This window comes from Schistocerca piceifrons, chromosome 9 (assembly GCF_021461385.2).
Source record: "Schistocerca piceifrons isolate TAMUIC-IGC-003096 chromosome 9, iqSchPice1.1, whole genome shotgun sequence".
Classification (NCBI taxonomy): Eukaryota; Metazoa; Arthropoda; class Insecta; order Orthoptera; family Acrididae; genus Schistocerca; species Schistocerca piceifrons.
Window position 1 is genome coordinate 99,420,985 of NC_060146.1, and position 19,739 is coordinate 99,440,723.

At 43.6% G+C, this 19,739-nt stretch overlaps 1 protein-coding gene across 1 annotated transcript in view; it reads right to left on the reverse strand.

The window, feature by feature from the left end:
- Positions 1-3,162: 3,162 nt before the first annotated feature.
- The window catches only part of LOC124717134 (esterase FE4-like), a 91,434-nt gene continuing 74,857 nt past the window's right edge, over positions 3,163-19,739 (reverse strand). The window contains exon 10 of the mRNA XM_047243873.1: positions 3,163-3,523. Within this exon, the coding sequence (XP_047099829.1) occupies positions 3,370-3,523 (154 nt within the window). The 3' untranslated portion in view covers positions 3,163-3,369. The remainder of the gene's footprint in view (positions 3,524-19,739) is intronic.

Genomic DNA, 19,739 nt, shown 5'->3' on the forward strand with positions numbered 1-19,739 from the left:
ATCTCAACCCGTGCGATTTCTGGTTATGGGTCCATCTCACGAGTATCGTGTATGCGGACTCCATTCCAGATGTGGAGACACTGGAGCAGCGTATTCATGCTGCCTTTGACGATGTTCGGGTGCAGCCTGGCCGATGTGAACCTATCAGATAGAACGCGCTACGGCACGGCGACGCACGCAATGAGGCACATGGAAACGATTTTCGACACATACTGTAACTATGGTTGCATGGTACAGTGCATTATAGATCGCAGTCTCTTTAACAATGTATGACTGAATAAATGATCTCTAGCCCGTAAACCATGAATTTCCGGACAAAAGTTCATTAGACCTTCTTTTGCTGCGTATGCTCTCATCGATTAATTCCTAGAATTTGTAGGTGGTGGAAAAAATCATCCTGTTAAAGCGAGAATCACAACTATAGATATTGGATGTTTTTTATTGATACTGCGACCAATCAATGTGCAATGATTTTTGAAAACGTATTCATTCATCCTTTAGCTACGTTTCGAGCCGCAGCATGACCTTCAGAAGCTTTATGTTGTGCAGATGGTCCAGAAAGCTGCAGGACTCGTGTTCTCGCTGAAAGTAGGTGCCATTTATATTGATCCCGTCGTTTCACACAAAAAAATAATCGATTGTGATGTCGTTTTGTCAGTTACACGTTATGCATGCTTGCAAAAATGAACTCACTGTTTTTTTGCTATTACTGGCGGCGCACGAAATTTACGCTTGATAGGTAAGATTTCGAAGTGAGATGTAACAATGAGACAGATATAAGCGTAAGCACTGTAATATTTACTATTTAAAACAGCTGTCACAAGTAGGGGAAGTCAGGCTATAATGACATACCCGGGTAAAACAACACAGTAAGGCAGTGGACGAAACCAACTGAGTGGGGCCACCTGCACTAAGCTGTATAGAAAGGCCGACAGGCGACCCTGTTCCTACGTATGTGGCCATGAGCTGCCAGCTTGGTACTGTGAACGAAAAACTTATAGGTAAGCCTCCAACTTCATTACTTTTGTTCACATATATTCATTGATTATTAGTATAGTATTATATATAGCAATTGAGCAGGATCGACACGAAAATCCCTTCACTTGGGCGTTGATTCCCGTAGATTTCGCAGTCGAAAACGACAGTTCACAGTGCGACGAGCAACAGGATGACGTTATTAACAACGTAAAGCACTGCTCAAGGACACCCCCCCTCCCCTACTTTCACCGAGATCACGAGTCCTGCGGCTTTTTGGACCATCTGCACAACATAAAGCTCCTGAAAATACCCACCGTCTGAAGGTCATGCTGCAGCTCCAAACGTAGCCAAAGGATGAATGAATACGTTTTCTATACTATAGTATAGTACTAGTATAGTATTATTAGTATTGTAGATAATTACGTTACCTTGTGAAGCTGTGTTTTGGGAAGTAGGAGTTTCTGCTAGAGGACGCAGTAGTTGAACGTTTCTCGAATGAATCAAAAAAGGCGTTTCAGGCTGAAGTGATATGTGATATACCATGTATCAGGGTAAAATGTCACACTATGCAGTTTTACCCCGAAGTGGACTCTAGTTCTGTTCTGTGTGACCTCTGATGTTAATTAAGCTGCTTACTTTACGTATCTGTTTAAATTTAGCAACCCGGGTAAAATGACGTAGCAAGGTGGGTCATTATTTAATAAAGTGAATTAAACGAAACATTAAACATGAATTAACAAAAATGCAATGGCACACAAGTGCAACGAATTTACATAGGCCAAATGTAAGTTCGTAAATTTCCCATTTCGGATGGCAGGGAATACAGTAAGGAAATTGTCTGTGCAGTCGGGATGCGGTGTAGAGGCGAGATGCGATAGCTGCGGAAGTCTAAAGCATTCGGAGTTCCGCAGGCTACGCTTATAAGTCGAACTAGGAATACGAATAAAATGTTCAATAGTGCTCAGAAAGGACTGCCTAGATTCCAACCAACTTTTAACACTGCTTGGAGTGTTAACTGGTTCAACACCTGAAACTATTTCAGTCACACATGTTTGGTTTGACATTTTGCATTTCAAAAATCCAAAAAAGCAAAGAGAAAAGTTAAGTTTTGACAAGAAATATTGTACAAAAGAGACCTTTTTCGCGACAACATCGATGCTTCCGAAGATTGTCACAGTTCGCACTGCTTGGAAATACAAGAGTGTCGAAAACCCGGGGATCACTGGTTACGGTATCAGCAGTGTATTTTTGGGCACACACTGAATGTGCTGGATAAGACACAGAATAATAAACTTTATTTGTGATGTCTGCAACTAGATAACATTGGTGACGTCTATTTGTTCAGAAACGGAACTAATTTTGTTGTTTCGTGGATTCACCTTCGTAATTTTACTTTCAGTCTTCACTTTTTGTACGAATGAGCGGAGAAACCTTCATTGATACTGCTGAAGAATTGTTTCATGAACAGTCTTTTATTTGTTAAGCACAAATCTGTTAAATGAATCAGATGTCTAATTTTTTCTTAATTTCTTACTTTATTTTAGTCCTATATCATTTTACCCTGACATCGGTCTAAAATGACACGTTATGTACTTTTCACAAAAATGTCACAGATCTATGATTCATATTGATTTAAAAACATGGCACCAAGATTGTAAAACCTGCAAGTGAATGAGACACGGTTCTGATACAAATTTTATTTAATATCATGGTTTACGAACCAGTAACGACCTAAAAGCAGAATGGTACGTCGTTTTAGCCGGGCTTCTCCTACATGACAGAACTTACGAACTAAAAGCAATCGTAATCTATCTCCATTTAAATAGTAGTGTGCTATCGTTTTGGGGCTTCAAAACAGCGTACGGCGTAAGTCTGTAGCGCCACCTCCCCTTATTTTTTCTTCCATGGTTTATTATGTATAGTTACGACAACATCTTCTCATGAAAATAAGTTTGATTTTATGATCTTAAATTCGTAGGCATCTAGAGCGTAGATGCAGTAAATACAAGAAATATGATTATATTTAGCGTACACAGTCGCAGGTTCAAGGTCCATAATGGACAAGATAGAAGCATAAATATCAAACTCTTCCGACATTGAGGTTGCTTACCGTCAGGAAAGCTGAGACAGCTGGCTATTGGAATGGCGTCATTGGCCGCCTGTGAGTAATTAAAAATGAGAAAGTAAATAGTACTGTTTTATTTAATGAAGTGGTAAGTGTACACTGGTGGTATTTTACACAACCGTAATTGATTAAATACTGGTTGAACTTCCAGGATTTAGATGTACATGAACCACAAGTTTATCTCGTCACGATGAAGTATGGGAAATTTCTCTCTCGTCAGAAGGTTTCTGCGACTTCCCCTGATGCTGTTGTTTGCTGCACTGCTGCTAGCTGCCGTACCGGTCGTAGAGTTTCTCCCAGAAGGCCACCCGATCCTCAAATGGCCGCTTGGCTATGGACAGCCCGTCGCTGGTGATGTGCAGGTAGGACTGGTCCTGCTCTGTGAAAGGCGGCCATGACACCTCCGGGTCGGTCACTTTCCTGCGCACACCAAAGGCAAAGTTCCTCACAAGCAGAAAAAGACATACACATAGCAGAAATAAGTAGTTCTTGTAGGTGCTTCAAGAGATACGTCTGGAGTAGGATGATGTCTTATTCAGCTTCGACGTCACGTCTTTCACTCGACAGCGACAGGGTGAAACCGCATCGACACGCGCTCACCACCACTTGTTTGGTTCTAAGAACAGACTGACTGAATCGTTATGGTCCCCTCTAGAGCTAGGCATCGCTAGCATGAACAGAGCAATACGAGGAAACAACTTTCGAAACAACGTGCTCGAAACGAAAGGCGTTTGATACACACTGCACAAAAAAACGTGTCACTGTCTGTAAACCCTGTAATTGTCTAGCATTGTAACGCTTAAGTTTGCAATTTGCCTCAGAGGTGCCTACAACCGTCCTCTGAAATGACGGAAAATCGTGACGTCCTCCGACGTCACCCGCGAGGTAGGCGGCACTTCAAACAGTAAGGTGTCGACGCATGTGGAAGAAGGCCACAGCTCACACGTTCATTTGAGGTCTTAGGTGCGTTAAGGAAATCATATTGGCACCAATTTCTCCACAAGTCTGGCTAAAGCGATCTCGGACGTCTCACAGGATGGGAAGGTCGTCGCGTCCTCCCTTACCCACATTTCAGCCCTTCTACTTTGCAGTGAATGTCGGAATGCCGACACCCAGTGTTGAAATCAGTCGGGTTTCTTTTGGGTGGTCAGGGAAAACATGTCCAACACGCAACTGAGCAGGATCGACACGAAAATCCCTTCAGCTGGGCGTTGATTCCCATAGATTTCGCGATCGAAAACGACAGATCACAGTGCGATGAGCAACAGGATGACGTTATTAACAACGTAAAGCACTGCTCAAGGCCCCCCCTCACCCCTTTTCCCGTGGGCGAGTGAACCTACTCCAAGGAAGATCGTGGAGATGCAATCCCAACGTACGTTGTATGACGCATTTGGAGTGCAAACCGACCACATTTATTACTGTTGTGTACATAGTTCCGCGTAGTCAGCGCGAACACAACTGTCCCACTAGAGCGCGCCCCACTAAGCACAACAGCGCAGGCGCAGCGCTCGTCCGTCTCTGCACTACGAGATGGGCTGCCATAGAGACGGACCAAATTCTGCTTCCGCCGATCTGCGTATTAATATGTAACGCAGCCAATGAGATTGCTGCTAACGTAGAACCTTTTCTCCTCGCGGATCACACTCGCGCAGTGGCACATGAACGCGCGAGGTATTATAACGAGTGTACAGACCTCCGATTAGTCAGTCTGCATTTGTCTGCACCAGTCTGTACGAGTTCTACATTTGTCTGTACCAGTCTATAGTCAAGTTTCAGTCTGCGCCTAGTAAGATTACCATATTCCTGTACATAGCCATGAAGATGAATGTATAGACACTTTTGACAAGTATCAGAGATATATGTGAGAATAAGATTAACGTACCCATACCAAAGGACTTCAGATTGTCAATTGTAAATAGCCTCCAGAACCAAGTTAAGTAATTTTTATGCTTGTTATTTTAATAAATGTGTGTGAAAATTAATCAAGTTCTGTTTAAAGTTGGTCACCGTCAATCTGCTACTCTAAGCGCGCAAGTGGCATTTCTATCGTCTGACCTAAATGCAGAAGATAAACACGCCACGATAAGACCACGAGACATATTGCTGACACTCGCCTACTTCGTTGGAGCGACAAGTCAAATAATCTGATGGTGTGTGTACCGAAGGTCTTACAGTACGCACACCACAATTACGCTGGGTGGAAGCGGTAATGACAGCTCAAAACTGTTCAAGATGTCCAAGCCTCTATCAGGTTTATTTATGTAATGCTGAACAAAGCTTGGATGTTGTCGACTGGGGGATGAGTGGGGCTTGGAGAGCGGGGGAAGGGCTTTAGACGGACATTTTGCCTGACAGGAAGGGGAGGGGGATGATTTAGAGGGGCCCTTTGCTGTTTCGTTCACATGTAGCTCAGTGTTGCACTCTTCCGCGATCATGGCACTGGAGGGAGCGAAACAGGAGGGCTGAAAGAGCATAAACAACTTTTGCTGCTTCAGATCTCGTCCACATTTTGCCTAACGGTTTTGAACGATCCCTATTCGTCCCAACTACCAGAGCGGTGCCTTCACGAGCACACCGATCGGCACTAGGAAACATTATGTAGAAGGCATTGAACCACACGCGGCTGTGACAAGAGAAGACCAAGACACGCCATGAGGCAACGCTCCGACAATGCCCCTTGGGCAGCGTGCACACAGGCTGTCTTCTCACTCTCTCGAGCTCAGTACCTCAGTACGTCGCGTCGGAACTCAGTTCGCACTGCACGTCAGAACGTCGCACTGTGCTCTAGCCTTACAGTGATAATCGTCTCGCGCCGTAGCTAGCTGTTAAGGAACGTTAGTCATTGTACATATTTGTGATATGGACACGGAGAAGACTGAAGAATTAGTACATGTTATTTGATTGCTTTTAACCACAAACATGATATCGGACATCACTGAAGTTAAGTACTCAGTGGGTTCCTGTAATAAAGTGTATTTTAACCACGTATGCATTTTGCGTCGTAATGAGAGGACACTCACGTATCATACCATCCTCTCCTCATCCAGTCAGGAACCACAAAACTTTACAAGAGGGCACAGCCACAACAAGAGCATCAATCGCGCTCATACTACACTCCAAAGGGTTCGGACCACGTTCAGTCGGGGTGCAGCCCCACGATGGCCTTAGAGGTGGATTGGGGCTGGATCGTCTCGGGAGTGTAAGCAATGACGAACGTTGTCAAGAACGTCTCCTGTTGCTCATTGCACTAAGAACTGTTGTCTTCCACCGCATGAGAACTGTTGTTTTCCATCGCGAAAAATGCGAGAGTCAACGCCTCAAGGAAAGGGGTGCTTTCATTGACGGCCTTTATGCCACCAATTGAAGACATAAAGGTTGTATATGAGACCGCTACCATTTTATTTTTAGCACTTTTATTTTAAAAAAATGATTCAAATGGCTCTGAGCACTATGGGACTTAACATCGGAGGTCATCAGTCCCCTAGAACTTAGAACTACTTAAACCTAACTAACCTAAGGACATCACACTCATCCATGCCCGAGGCAGGATTCGAACCTGCGACCGTAGCAGTCACGCGGTTCCAGACTGAAGCGCCTAGAACCGCTCGGCCACCGCGGCCGGCTTTTATTTTCACTAGTCCGTCTTGATCACAGATTTCTTTACACTTTATGACCGGTTTCGGCTTTTCGTCATCTACAGATCTGTCGTAAATATAAATACTGTGTAAGCGACCAGGTTCAATTAATTAAGATTAAATTTATACAAGTCTTAGTGATGCATGAAATATAAACTATCAAATATTTATAGCCATGTATGGCAGTCATACGTACCGTTAAAATATTCTGATATAAATCATAGTCAAGTTAAACATGTGCGTGCTACCAGGACTTTCATAAATTTTACATCGGTCAGACAGGAAGAAATTTCCAACTAGTTTTAGAGAACATACATTTAATCAAAACAAGAGCGCTTTCGGTACACATCTTGACAGAGAAAGACATATAGGACGTATAGATAGTAATATAAAAGTGTTGCATAGGGCGCCAAAGGGACAATTAATGAAACTGCTCGAAGAAATGGAGGTTTATGTGCACAGGAAACAGCAACCGGAATTATTGCTGAATGAACAGAAAGAGTTTAATCTGAATGCTTACTTTGATATATTCGGAGACCTACTAGTTTGAGTAGCATGGACCACCCCAGCGGATTGGCCTGTGCCGGCCGCCGGCGACAAAGAGACTAGGCCGTCCTCCGTGAGCTCAACCGCAGGAAAACAAGGAAGTCATGCAGAGAAGCCACGACATATTCGCAATCGATACTGCACTCTAATATAATATCGATTATCAATTTTCTATTTTTAATTAATGGTCACTAATTTATTAAGTGTGTTATGGTTTCGTTCTCTGTTAGCTAATCTTAGGATAGAAGATTTTGTGATTTTCTTATTTTTATTTTTATTTTATACTTTTTATACTGTTTTTAATGACAGACGCTCGTTTAGCCAAGGGGGCAAATTTTTTTAACTAAAGACAATGCATACCGCATTTTAATCTTTATGTTGACGACACTGGTTTACTAGGTACTCTGGATAAAGTGCTCTCTGCTGGCATTAGGTTTTTGTATAAATACTGAATCAATCTGAGTTTAGCACGCACATATTTAATTTGACGATGATGTATATCAGAATATTTTGACTGTATGTATGACTGTCATACATGGGTATAAATATTTTACATTTTATATTTCATGTATTACTAAGACTTGTATAGATTTAATCTCAATTAATTGAACCTGGTCGCTTACCCAATATTTATATTTACAACAGATGCGAAGATGGCGATCAGCCGAAATCTGTCATCGGCCACCTGTAAGAAAACCGTGTGATTTCAAAGCTGTGCATTGCGTGTACTGACCTCTGTTGTAGAAGTGTCAAAAGAAGGGGTGAAATGTGAACAAGAGGGTGTGTGACGACCATTGCATAGTACGAAACGTTCACGGTGGCTTTGGGCAGGACTAGGGTGAAATTTGTTTCCATTGTGACATCACTGACCCACCTCACACCTCACAGCTCACACGAACTTCTGAGCTGTGGACTATTTTCCGCATGTGTCGATAACCTGCTGCCTGAAGCGTGGCAGAAGTCAACCCTTTTGCATCATCCAGAAGAAGGGTTCAACCACCTCTCAGGTTAATCTCAAACTTATACGTTGCTGTAGGAGACAATTACAGGGTTTCCAACATTGAAACTTTTTTGTGCAGTGTCTATGTGGACGCCACGTAATTGGTTTGGCCGCACACTTAAGAAAACCGACAAGAATTCCTGTGCCACTTTAACAGCATACACGACAATTTGAGGTTCAGCAATGAGGTGTACAGAAACGAATACCTACCGTGATTCTGATAAATATTCCTGGTGGCACGCTGGGACATTCTGTCTGCAGCAAGAAGATTCACACGGAGCTGCACCTAAACACCAATAGATGCCTCCATTCAGCGCAACACAAATTTGTGTTCAACACCGTGACACAGTCAGCGTGAGCCATATACCACAATCAAAGTCGGCCTGCCGAATTACAGCTCTCCAGCCGAACAAGAATGAAAAGAACGCAGAAGAAGAAGCGAAGCGACTGGCCTTCCTTCCGTAGCCAGCGCCCCCCGCATCTCAAGGTTACCAGGATAATGGAGAAGCACAACATGAAAATACTTTTTCGGTCAGTGGTTAAAATCAAGAATACGGATGGTTCAGTGAAGGACCAACTAGGACTACAGGCATCTGGTGTCTGTGGCATCAGTTGCGGGTGTGATAAGCAGTGCATCGGCCAGATGCAGCGATGCACTTCGCAGCGCTATTCAGAACAGGTGACGAGCGTCAACATCGGCTAAACCGACTGGTACAACAGTGGCTGACCAAAGCATCAACGATGGACACACCTTGATTTTGAACATGCAAAGAACTTGCTTCACTACCAGTAAGTATAGACATCGATACAGAATGCAATAATACTAAGACCTGCATCATCAACGCAGCCTCCTGAAGCACTTGATAAAAAGAAGAAAACAGATGGGGAAGAACGACTCAAATTTTGCCATACAGAAATTTTAAAAAAGGCATTAAAGAACAGCAAGTTGCATATTTGAAGTCTGTACAGACAAACACATCAGATAGCTGGGAAACATACAAAATAAAAAGCAACGCCGCGGAACAAATAGAGCACACAAGAATTGTGAGACATGTTCATAAGTGGCTTAGAGCACGACGTACACGGAAGACAACAGTGTGCATACAAAGGAGGAAGGAACACACAGAATATGTTGTGGGGAAGGCCAACCAAAGACTGCGTTTTATTGGCAGGACACTTAGAAAATGTAACAGATCCACTAAGGAGACTGCCTACACTACGCTTGTCCGTCCTCTTTTAGAATACTGTTGCGCGGTGTGGGATCCTTACTAGATAGGACTGACGGACTACATCGAAAAAGTTCAAAGAAAGGCAGCACGTTTTGTATCATCGCGAAATATGGGAGAGAGTGTCACAGAAATGATACAGGATTTGGGCTGGACGTCATTAAAAGCAAGGCGTTTTTCGTTGCGACGGAATCTCCTCACGAAATTCCAATCACCAACTTTCCCTTCCGAATGCGGAAATATTTTGTTGACGCCGATCTACATAGGGAGAAACGATCACCACGATAAAATAAGGGGAATCAGATATACGAGATTGGAATAATAGAAAATTGTGAAGGTGGTTCGATGTACCCTCTGCCTTAAACATGATTTACAGAATATCCATGTAAAGTCATGAAAGCCTTGAGAAAGAAAGAAAAATACACTGCCTCACTGAATATTATACACAGTGAGCAAAGAATAGATCACTATACATCCTTATAGTTTACATAGAAGGACGAATATGAGATAGTATGTATAATGGAAAGTAGATCCAGCTACAAGTTGATCTGGAAGACATGAAGAACAGGAAAGCTACTGGAATAGATAGAACAAATGCAGAACTAATGAAATATGGAGGCTTACCACTACATGAAAGACTTTTAAAATTAACAAGTGGATGTTGGACGAACTGCAAGATCCTAGACGCTTGGTATAGAGCAAAAGTTCTCACTTTTCAAGAAATAGAAACGTAATGACTATAAAAACTACAGTGGCTTGTGTATCTTTAACACTGGCTACAAACTATGTTCAAAGATAATCAATAACCGCATGAAGAGTATCACGGAAGCTATTATTTCTAAAGAAAAAACGGATTTAGATTAGTTCGTTCACGCACAGACAATGTGTTTGTAATTTAAAAAATTGTAAAAAACACAGAGTACTTAAAACAGAAACCCATATGGCCTTTATTGACCTTTAGGAGGCTTTTGACCGTATGAGCCGTGACATTCTACTGAAGAATATGTCCCACTGTGAACATCCTTATCACCTAATACACGTAGTGGACTTTTTTTTTACAAAAATACGCCAGTGTAAATAAACGCAGGTAGGAAATGACTAGAATAACTAATTATTAACCAAGGTGTTACACATGGGTGTTTGCTATCACCTACCTCTTTTCAAATTTTTGCTTTGACTTCATTCTTCGTAAAGGTAAATGTAAAGTAAAAGGAACTAAGGTAACGAATGAGGAATGCTTGAACGTACTTTTGTTTGCAGATGATATTATCATTCAAAAGAATGAAGACCTCCAAAAGTTAATAGTATACCAGCTCAATGAAATATGCAAGAAATAGCACTTTAAAGATTCTAGTAATAAAACAGAAATAATTGCGTTCATAGGAACATACCCAGTCAGATCAATAATTGTTTTGAATGATTCATTTTCAGTGCAAGTCTTTCCCATCTCTTATTCAGGCTGTGCTGTGGGCTTTAAGCTGTGCTGCAAGCTTTTATTTTCACTCTGATGCGGAAAACGAAATTCTATAAAATGATGGCGGGTCATTCTATGGGTGCGAAAGCTGACTTAGTACAAGAAACAACTCCTTGAAAGGATGCGGCTACTCGATGCCACACCTCGCCATATAACCTGAGACGATTTCCTCAATAGCTTCCTTTTTGAAACTTCCTGGCAGAGGTGACAGAAGTCATGTGATAGTGACATGCACATATAAAGGTGGCGGTAACATCGCGTACACAAAGTATGAGAGGCCAGAGCATTGGCGGCGCTGTCAGTTGTACTCAGCTGATTCACGCCAAAACGTTTCCGACGTGATTATGGAGGCACGACGGGAATTAACAGATTTTGAACGCGGAATGGTAGTTGGAGAGGATGCGTGGGACATTCCATTTCGTAAATCGTTAGGGAGTACAACATTCAGAGATCCATAGTGTCGAGGGTGTGCCGAGAATACCACATTTCGGGCTTTACCTCTCACCACGCAAAATGGTTCAAATGGTGTTAATATTCTTCACGGGTGTGCCTCCGGATGACGTTGTGCAAATCCCACAATATTTCTTCGGGGCAACTGTCCGACATCATCAGGTGGTTGAACCTCGCTGGTGGCTAGGTACGACTGACAAGATCCGCATGTCGACGCCGCTGTATATAGAGCACGCGCGTGAAGATTGCGCAGGCGCGGAAACCACGCATACGCAAAAATTTGCAGATAGATGGCGCCAGACTCAAACGCCCTCTTCCGGGAGACGCAGAGCGGCCGTTCTGCGCATGCGCTGACGCTGTGTTTACTAACATGCTGGCAAAGTTATGACGGGTCTATTATCGAAAGCTCTTTGCTTTCTCGTCGTGATTTAACAGCAGCCAATGCAGGGTTCCAGGCTGTACTCAACTGAAATCCCGCATCCCTGTTGATAAGGTTATCAGCTGAACGGATATGTATTGCCTCCTTAATGACGCAATCCCAGGAAGAGAATGCTGGGAATAAAACTTCCGTCTTTTCATAAATCATGAAAATCATGTGATGTCCTGTGTTCAGACAGTGTTCTGCAATTGCCGACTTCTCCGGTTGGCGTAGGCGTGTATGACGGTGATGTTCATAGCAACGTTCTTGTACTGTGCGACATGTCTGACCTATGTATGCCGCCCCACACTGACAAGGAATCTTGTGCACACCACATTTCCTCAGACCGAGATCATCCTTAACCGAACCTAAGAGGTTCCTCAGTTTTACAGATGGTCTAAAAACACACTCGATGTTATATCTTTGGAGGACTCTTCCGATTCTTGACGACATGGCACCAAATTACGGCAAGAAGGCCAAGGTGGCGGGTGTCTTCGTATCTTCATTCTGCTCCATAGATTGAACTCGCTTGGGCCTGAATGCATTGCGTATTCAAATGGCTCTGAGCACTATGGGACTTAACATCTGAGGTCATCAGTCCCATAGAGCTACTTAAACCTAACTAACCTAAGGACATCACACACATCCATTCCCGAGGCAGGATTCGAACCTGCGACCATAGCAGCAGCGCGGTTCCGGACTGAAGCGCCTAGAATCGCTCGGTCACAACGGCTGGCCGCGATAGCATAAAACAAGCTGCCCTTCTTTGAACTTTTTCGATGTCCTCCATCGATCGTATCTGATGAGGATCCCAAGCCAAACAGCATACTACAGAAGAGGACGTACAAGCATAAAGTATGCAATCCTCTTAATAGACCTGTTATATTTTCTCAGTGTCCTGCCAATAAATCGTAGTATTTAGATTCGTTTACGTACAATATTGTCTATGTGTTCGCTCCAACTTACGTTATTCGGGACTGTAATCCTTAAGTGTTTAGGTGAATTGAGCAATCAGATTTGTGCGATTTTTCGTGGAACCGAAATTTAGCGAACTCCTTTGGGTATTCATCTGGATGATTTCACACTTTCCATTATTTAGAGTCAACTGCAACTTTTCGCACCATACAGATATGTTTTCTGAGTTGTTTGGCAATTTGTTCTGATCATCTGATGACTTTATAAGACGGTAAATAACAGCATCATCTGCAAACAAACTAAGAATGCTGCTCAGTTATCTACTAAGTCGTTCATACCCGCATCCGGCATCCAGATTTAGGTCTTCCGTCATTTCCCTAAACCGCTTCAGGCAAATGTCGGGTCGGCTCCTTTCAAACGGCACGGCCAGTTTCCTTCCCCATTCTTCCCTAATCCGAGCTTGTGCTCCGTCACTAATGACCTCGTTGTCGACGTGACGTTAAACACTAATCTCTTCCTCCCCCTCCTCCTCCTCTCCCCCCCCCCCCCTCTAATTCGTTTGTGCACTACAGCAGAGGGCCTATAACACTTCCTTGGGGAACGACTCGATGACTTTCCCTCATTTACTAAGGACAATGACGTTTCAGACAGGAAATCACGAATCCAGTAACAGAGCGGAGACGATACGCCGTGGGCGCTCAATTTCATTAGAACTTGCTTGTGAGGTACGGTGATAAGAGGCTTCCGGAAATCTAAAAATATGGAATCAATTTGACATCCCCTGTCAACAGCTCTCATCATTTCGTAGAGGACCCTGCTGCAAAGCCTTTTATTGAACATTATGCATTGAGTACTGTGCTCTGGATTGTGTGTTCTGCACCAGAGTTATATCTGTCATCAGGTCAACGGTAGACGCCTTACAGTGCGCACGAGTCTGCTGCGACCTCCACGTTCTGCGACGAACTACTCGCGATTCTAGCGTGTTTCAGATGCTTTCCACAGACGCCTCCGAGAGTAGCACGCGAGCAGCCGACCAGTATCGACGTCTCTGAGACTCTCGCTCCCAGGCACTGGGCCACAAAAACCAACCCTTTGTCGCAGTCCCTCAAGCCAGTGGATTTCTCATTTTGCGGCCTATTCGTGACCCGCATCTTCGCTAAACTGGTTCCGCATTCGGTCCCGTTCCGTTTACAGCCTCCCCTTACCGCATCACCGGTCCGCTACGCGACACTCATCGTCATGTTAGTGATAGGCAGTCGTCTTCACATCGATATCATAGTTTCCTGCTAGTCTGTAGAGGAACATTTTCTAGAATTCTTGGAAGATGGTCTATTAGGAGGCTACAATGCTTCTCAGATTGAAATGTAAAAACCTAGTTGATGAACAAAAGCTGAATGAAGCGAAAGTGAGCGTAGGGAGAGCAATGAGACAAGCGTTCAGTGATTTTGAAAGTAAGACGTTGTCAACCGACCTGAATAAAAACCGTAACAGATTTTGGTCGTATGTAAAATCAGTAATGGGTCAAAATCATCTATTCATTCTCTCAGCGACCACACCGGCACCAAAACGAAAGATACCAGAGAGAAGGCCGAAATACTGAATTCGATTTTCCGAAGTTGTTTCACTGCGGAAAATCGTAGCACTGTCCCTGCTTTCAATCGTCGTGCGAACGTCGAAATGGCAGATATTGAGATAACCGATCACGGAAATGAAAAGCAGCTACAATCGCTTAGTAGTGGAAAGACGTCAGGACGAGATGAGATACCTATAAGATTCTATAAAGATTATGCGAAAGAACTTGCCCCCATTCTAGCAATAATTTTTCGCAGATCTCTTCAGCAACGAAAGTTGGCTAACTGGAAAAAAGCGCAGTTCATTCCCGTTTTTAAATAAGGCCGTAAGACAGTACCGCACAGTTATAGACCTATATTGTTGACGACAATCTCTTGTAGAATTATGGAACATGTTTTATGCCCAACAATTATGACGTTTTTGGAAAAATGAACATCTCCTCTATAAAAATAGATTCCGCAAACAGTGACTCTGCGAAACTCAGCGCGCTCCATGAGATAACAGCGCAGTGGACAACGGCGCTCAGGTTGATACCATCTTCCTTGATCTCAGTGAGGCATTTGACGCCGTCCCACATTGCCGTTTAATGAAAACAATACGAGCTTCCGGACTGTCGGAGCAGCGACTGGATTCAAGACTTTCTTGCAGATAGAACTCAACACGTCGCTCTTAAACGAACTAAATCAACAGATGTAAAGGTAATATCCGGAGTACCATAGGGAAGTGTGATAGCACCGTTGCTGTTTACAATATATATAAAAGATCTAGTAGACAGTGTGGGACGCTCTTTAAGGCTATTGTCTATAGCAAAGTAGTAACGCCATAAGATCTGCAGGGAATTGATAAATGGTGCAGACTCTAGCAGTTGATCGTGAACGTAAATGAATGTATCGTACTGCGCGTACATAGGAAAAAAAATCCACTACTGTTCAGCTAGACTATAGATGACAAACAGCTGGAGATAGCGTCTGCCCTAAAATGTCTAGGCGTAACTATCCAGAGCGACCTTAAGTGGAATGACCACTTAAAACAGATAGTTTGAAAAGCAGAGACTAAAGATTCATCGGAAGAATCTTAAGGAAATGTAACTCACCCAAGAAAGAAGTGGCTTATAAGACGCTTGTTCTCCAAATTCTTGAGTATTGTTCATCTATGTGGGATCCCTATCAGTGAGAACTGGTACAGGAGATAGAGAAGATCCAAAGAAGAGGGGTGCGTTTCGTCATGGGATCGTTTAGCTGGCGAGAGAACGTTACGGAGATGCTAAACAATCTCCACTGGCAGACGTTACAAGAGAGGCGTTGTGCATCACGGAGAGATTTACTATTGAAATTTCGGGACAACACTTTTCAGGAGGAGTCGGACAACATATTACTTCCCCTAACGTACATCTCGTCTATTGACCACGAGGAGAAAATTCGAGAAGCTAGAGCCAATACAGATGTTTACCGACAATTATTCTTCCCATGCACTATTCGCGAGTGGAACAGGGTTAGAGGGATCAGACAGCGGTACCGAAAGTACCCTCCGCCACACTCCATTATGTGTCTTATGGATTATGATGTGGATGTAGATGTACTTCTACGTGTTCAGTATTCTGTTCATGAAAAGCAGGTCTATGAGCTGGTCGTTGAACCAGCTTGAAGAGGTTGATAAATACGAGGGCTGTCCAGAAAGTAAGTTACGATCGGTCGCGAAATGGAAACTGAAAATCCGATAAAGCTTTGCAAAGATGTGTTGGGCAGTGTCTCTAGTATGACTCTAGGTAGAATTATGTCGCTCTTTTCATTCCTGAGCTCTTAGTGAGCGAGTAAAGATGTTATAGAAAATAGTGTCTCCCGCCAAGTACGAGGGCCTGGTGAGAATTTTCCCCTGAAGCTATGCAACCAACAATGCATAACTGTCGTGCGGTTTCTTCTTCAAGACAATTCTCAACCTCATTCTGCTGATGAAGATGTTCCTGCATCGTTTCAATTGGAAATGTCTGATTACCCACAATACAGCCAGTAATTGTCTCACACTGAGTTTCATCTCTGCTCAAACGAACCGCTGGCTATGAAGACAACATTTTGGCACAGACAACGAGCTTTAGGCCAGCGTAGAGAATTGGTGGAAAGCACCGGCGGCTGCCTTCTATGATGAGGGTATTGGAAAGTTAGTACAACGCTACGACGAATGTCTGAGTCAGAACGGCGACTACGTAGAGAAGTAGCTGAAAGGTGTAGCTAACTTACAAATGAAACATTTCTGATTTTCACTGTGATTTTCATTTCGCGATCAATCGTAACTTACTTTCTGGACAGCCCTCGTATCTGCAGAGATGGTTGACGTCTGTTGCGGTATCTTGTCGTTTACCCATATGAGAATGAACTGCATTCTTTCTATACTCTTCACACACGATGAGCGTGCCGACTTTTTCTGCGTAGGTAAATCCCATCGCCCACTCACGACCCACTGCTTGGACGGCCACACGTTAACTGATTAGCAAGTCGAAATGCGCGCCAGGAGCACACGAGAACAATTTAAGCAAACATAACAACATCGCACCTAGAAACTACGAAGCTCGTATGTCGCAAAGAAGTGTCAGTGTGGAAACTCTTCCAAATACCAGATGTCATAAACGACTCGCACCAGAATCCTATATGAAACACTACTAACGTTCTAATTTTCCCTATTTTTAGTCTGTTAATGTCAATAGGCAGTGTTCCTTTGAAAAAAGTCTCTGTTTGCAAGAAAAATAGACTTTCTAAGTATAATTACAATTTATTTATTGGCTAACAATACGACCCCCTGACTACTAATCCATGCTGTGAAAACCGCACATGAATAGTACTTTCCATTCCCGCAAAATTTGGTGTGCAAGTTTTAGATGATTCGCCCTGTAGCACTCTCCACCGAAAACCTGTCTTTGGCAGAGTGCTCAGACACTGTGCATACTCTCCGTACTCTTGCATGATATGTCCCATCTAGCCTCAGCATTTGGGCGTCATAAACGGAACGTGGTATACCTTTTCATAGGGCAGCCATTCTGCAACATTGGCAGCTCAGTTTAGATTTGAATCAGGAACATTATGCGTTTTTGCTACTGAACGGTTCTAGTTATTGCAGAGTTACGTCATCGTAAAACCTGTCGATTCTGGTAGTTGCTCAGTTACACAAAGGAGATACCGAACTTCTATATTAAATTGTCAAATTTACTATATGTCTAGTATCGTGAAGAGCTTTAAAGCTGTTCCTATGGAATAAAACCTTAAACAAAAATATGACAATACACTAACTGCGCAGTGAAGAAAAATGGTCTCTGTATCTGCGTCCATATGACTCAAACCACTGTGATGTTCACGGCAGATGGCACTTCCAGTTATACCCGTTACTGAGTGAGGTGGCGCAGTGCTTTGACACTGGACTCGCATTCGGGAGGACGACGGTTCAATCCCGTGTCCGGCCATCCTGATTTAGGTTTTCCGTGATTTCCCTAAATCGCTCCAGGCAAATGCCGGGATGGTTCCTTTCAAAGCGCACGGCCGGCTTCCTTCCTCGTCCTTCCCTAATCCGATGAGACCGATGACCTCGCTGTCTGGTCTCCTTCCCCAAAACAACCCAATACCCGTTACTAGGGGCCCCTTTCCGTTCCATTCACGTATATAGCGCTGGGAGAAAGATTGTTTAGGCTCCTTTGTCCTCTTTTAAATTAGTCTAATCTCTTACTCGTTATCCTTATAGGAGTGATACAAAGGGAGATGTTGTGTATTCCTAGACTGATCGTTTAAACCGGGTCTCTGAAACTTTGTTTTGGTCAGGATAGTTTGCATCTGCCAATTCAGTTTCTATAGGCCCTCTGTGACATTCTCCTAGGGGTCAAACAAACCTATGACCATTCGTGCTGTCCTTTCTGTATGCGTGCCACATTATGTGTTAGTGCTGTTTGGTACTAGTACGACATAACTGAACGATATTCTAGGATGGGCCGCACGGCACGGCACGGCACCCTTCCGCAAATTGCTGCAGATTTCAATGCTGTCAGTGTGCGAACCATTCAACGAAATATCATCGATATGGCTTTTGGAGCCAAAGGCCTACTCGTGTACCCTTGATGACTGCACGAACCAAAGCTTTACGTCTCGCCTGGGCCCATCAATACCGACATTGGACTGTTGATTACTGGAAACATGTTTCCTGGTAGAACGAGTCTCGTTTCAAATAGTATCGAGCAGATGGGTATGGAGACAACCTCATGAATCCATGGATCCGGCATGTCACCAGGGGACTATTCAAGCTGGTGGAGGCTCTGTCACGGTGTGGGGCGTGTGCATTTGGAGTGAAATGGGACCACTGATATGTCTAGATGCGATCTGACAGGTGAGACGTACCTAAGCATCCTGTCTGATTCACCTGCATCCATTCCTGTTCATTGTGCATTCCGAGGGACTTGTGCGATTCCAGCAGGGCAATGCGACACCACACACGTCTATAATTGCTAGGGAGTGGTTTCAAGAGCACTATTTTGAATTTAAACAGTTCGGATGGCCACTAAACTCCCCACACGTGAACATTACTGAGCGTGTCTGGGACGCCCTACAACGTGCTGTTCTGAAGAGATCTCCACCCCCTCTTACTATTGCGGATTTATGGACAGCCATGCTGGATTCATGGTGTCAGTTCCCTCCAGCACTACTTCAGACACTAGTAGAATCCATGCCCGACAGTGTTGCGGCACTTTTGCCTGCTCGTCGAAGCCCTACACGATATTAGGCAGGTGTACGAGTTTCTTTGGCTCTTCTGTGTATATCTGCAAATCATTGACATTTCACATGAACAGCGACTTCCCTGGTGTACACCTCAGATTACTTTCACATCTGTCTATCCGAGATAACATTCTGCATCCTCCTTACGAAGAAATCTTCGATCCTGTACACATTTCACTTGATACCGCGTATTACTTTCGCTAATAAGCGTAGTTTTGTAGTGATTGCAATGATTTTCGAAATCAAGAAGTATTGTACTGCATCTACCGGACTGCCTTCATACGCGGCATTCGGGGTGAGATGTCACAGAAGTGCGAGTTAGGTTACACACGATCGATGTTTTCGGAATCCATGGTGGTTGGCATGTAGGACGTCGGTCTAATTGAGATATCTCGTTACGTTTGAGCTCCGATTATTTCGATTATTTTTCTAGGATACTAGAACAAATGGACGTCATGGATATTGGATGGTAGTTTTGTCGATCACCTTTGCTAGCCTTGTTGTCGAAGGGTGTGACCTTTTCTCTCTTCCAGTGACTACAGTATTTTGTTCCAGGAACCCTCATTAGGTCTTGGTTAAAAGAAGAGAGCCGTAAGTTTTGAGAGAACTTGATTACATCTTAGAGGCATATGAGCCCTGTGCAGGCAGTATT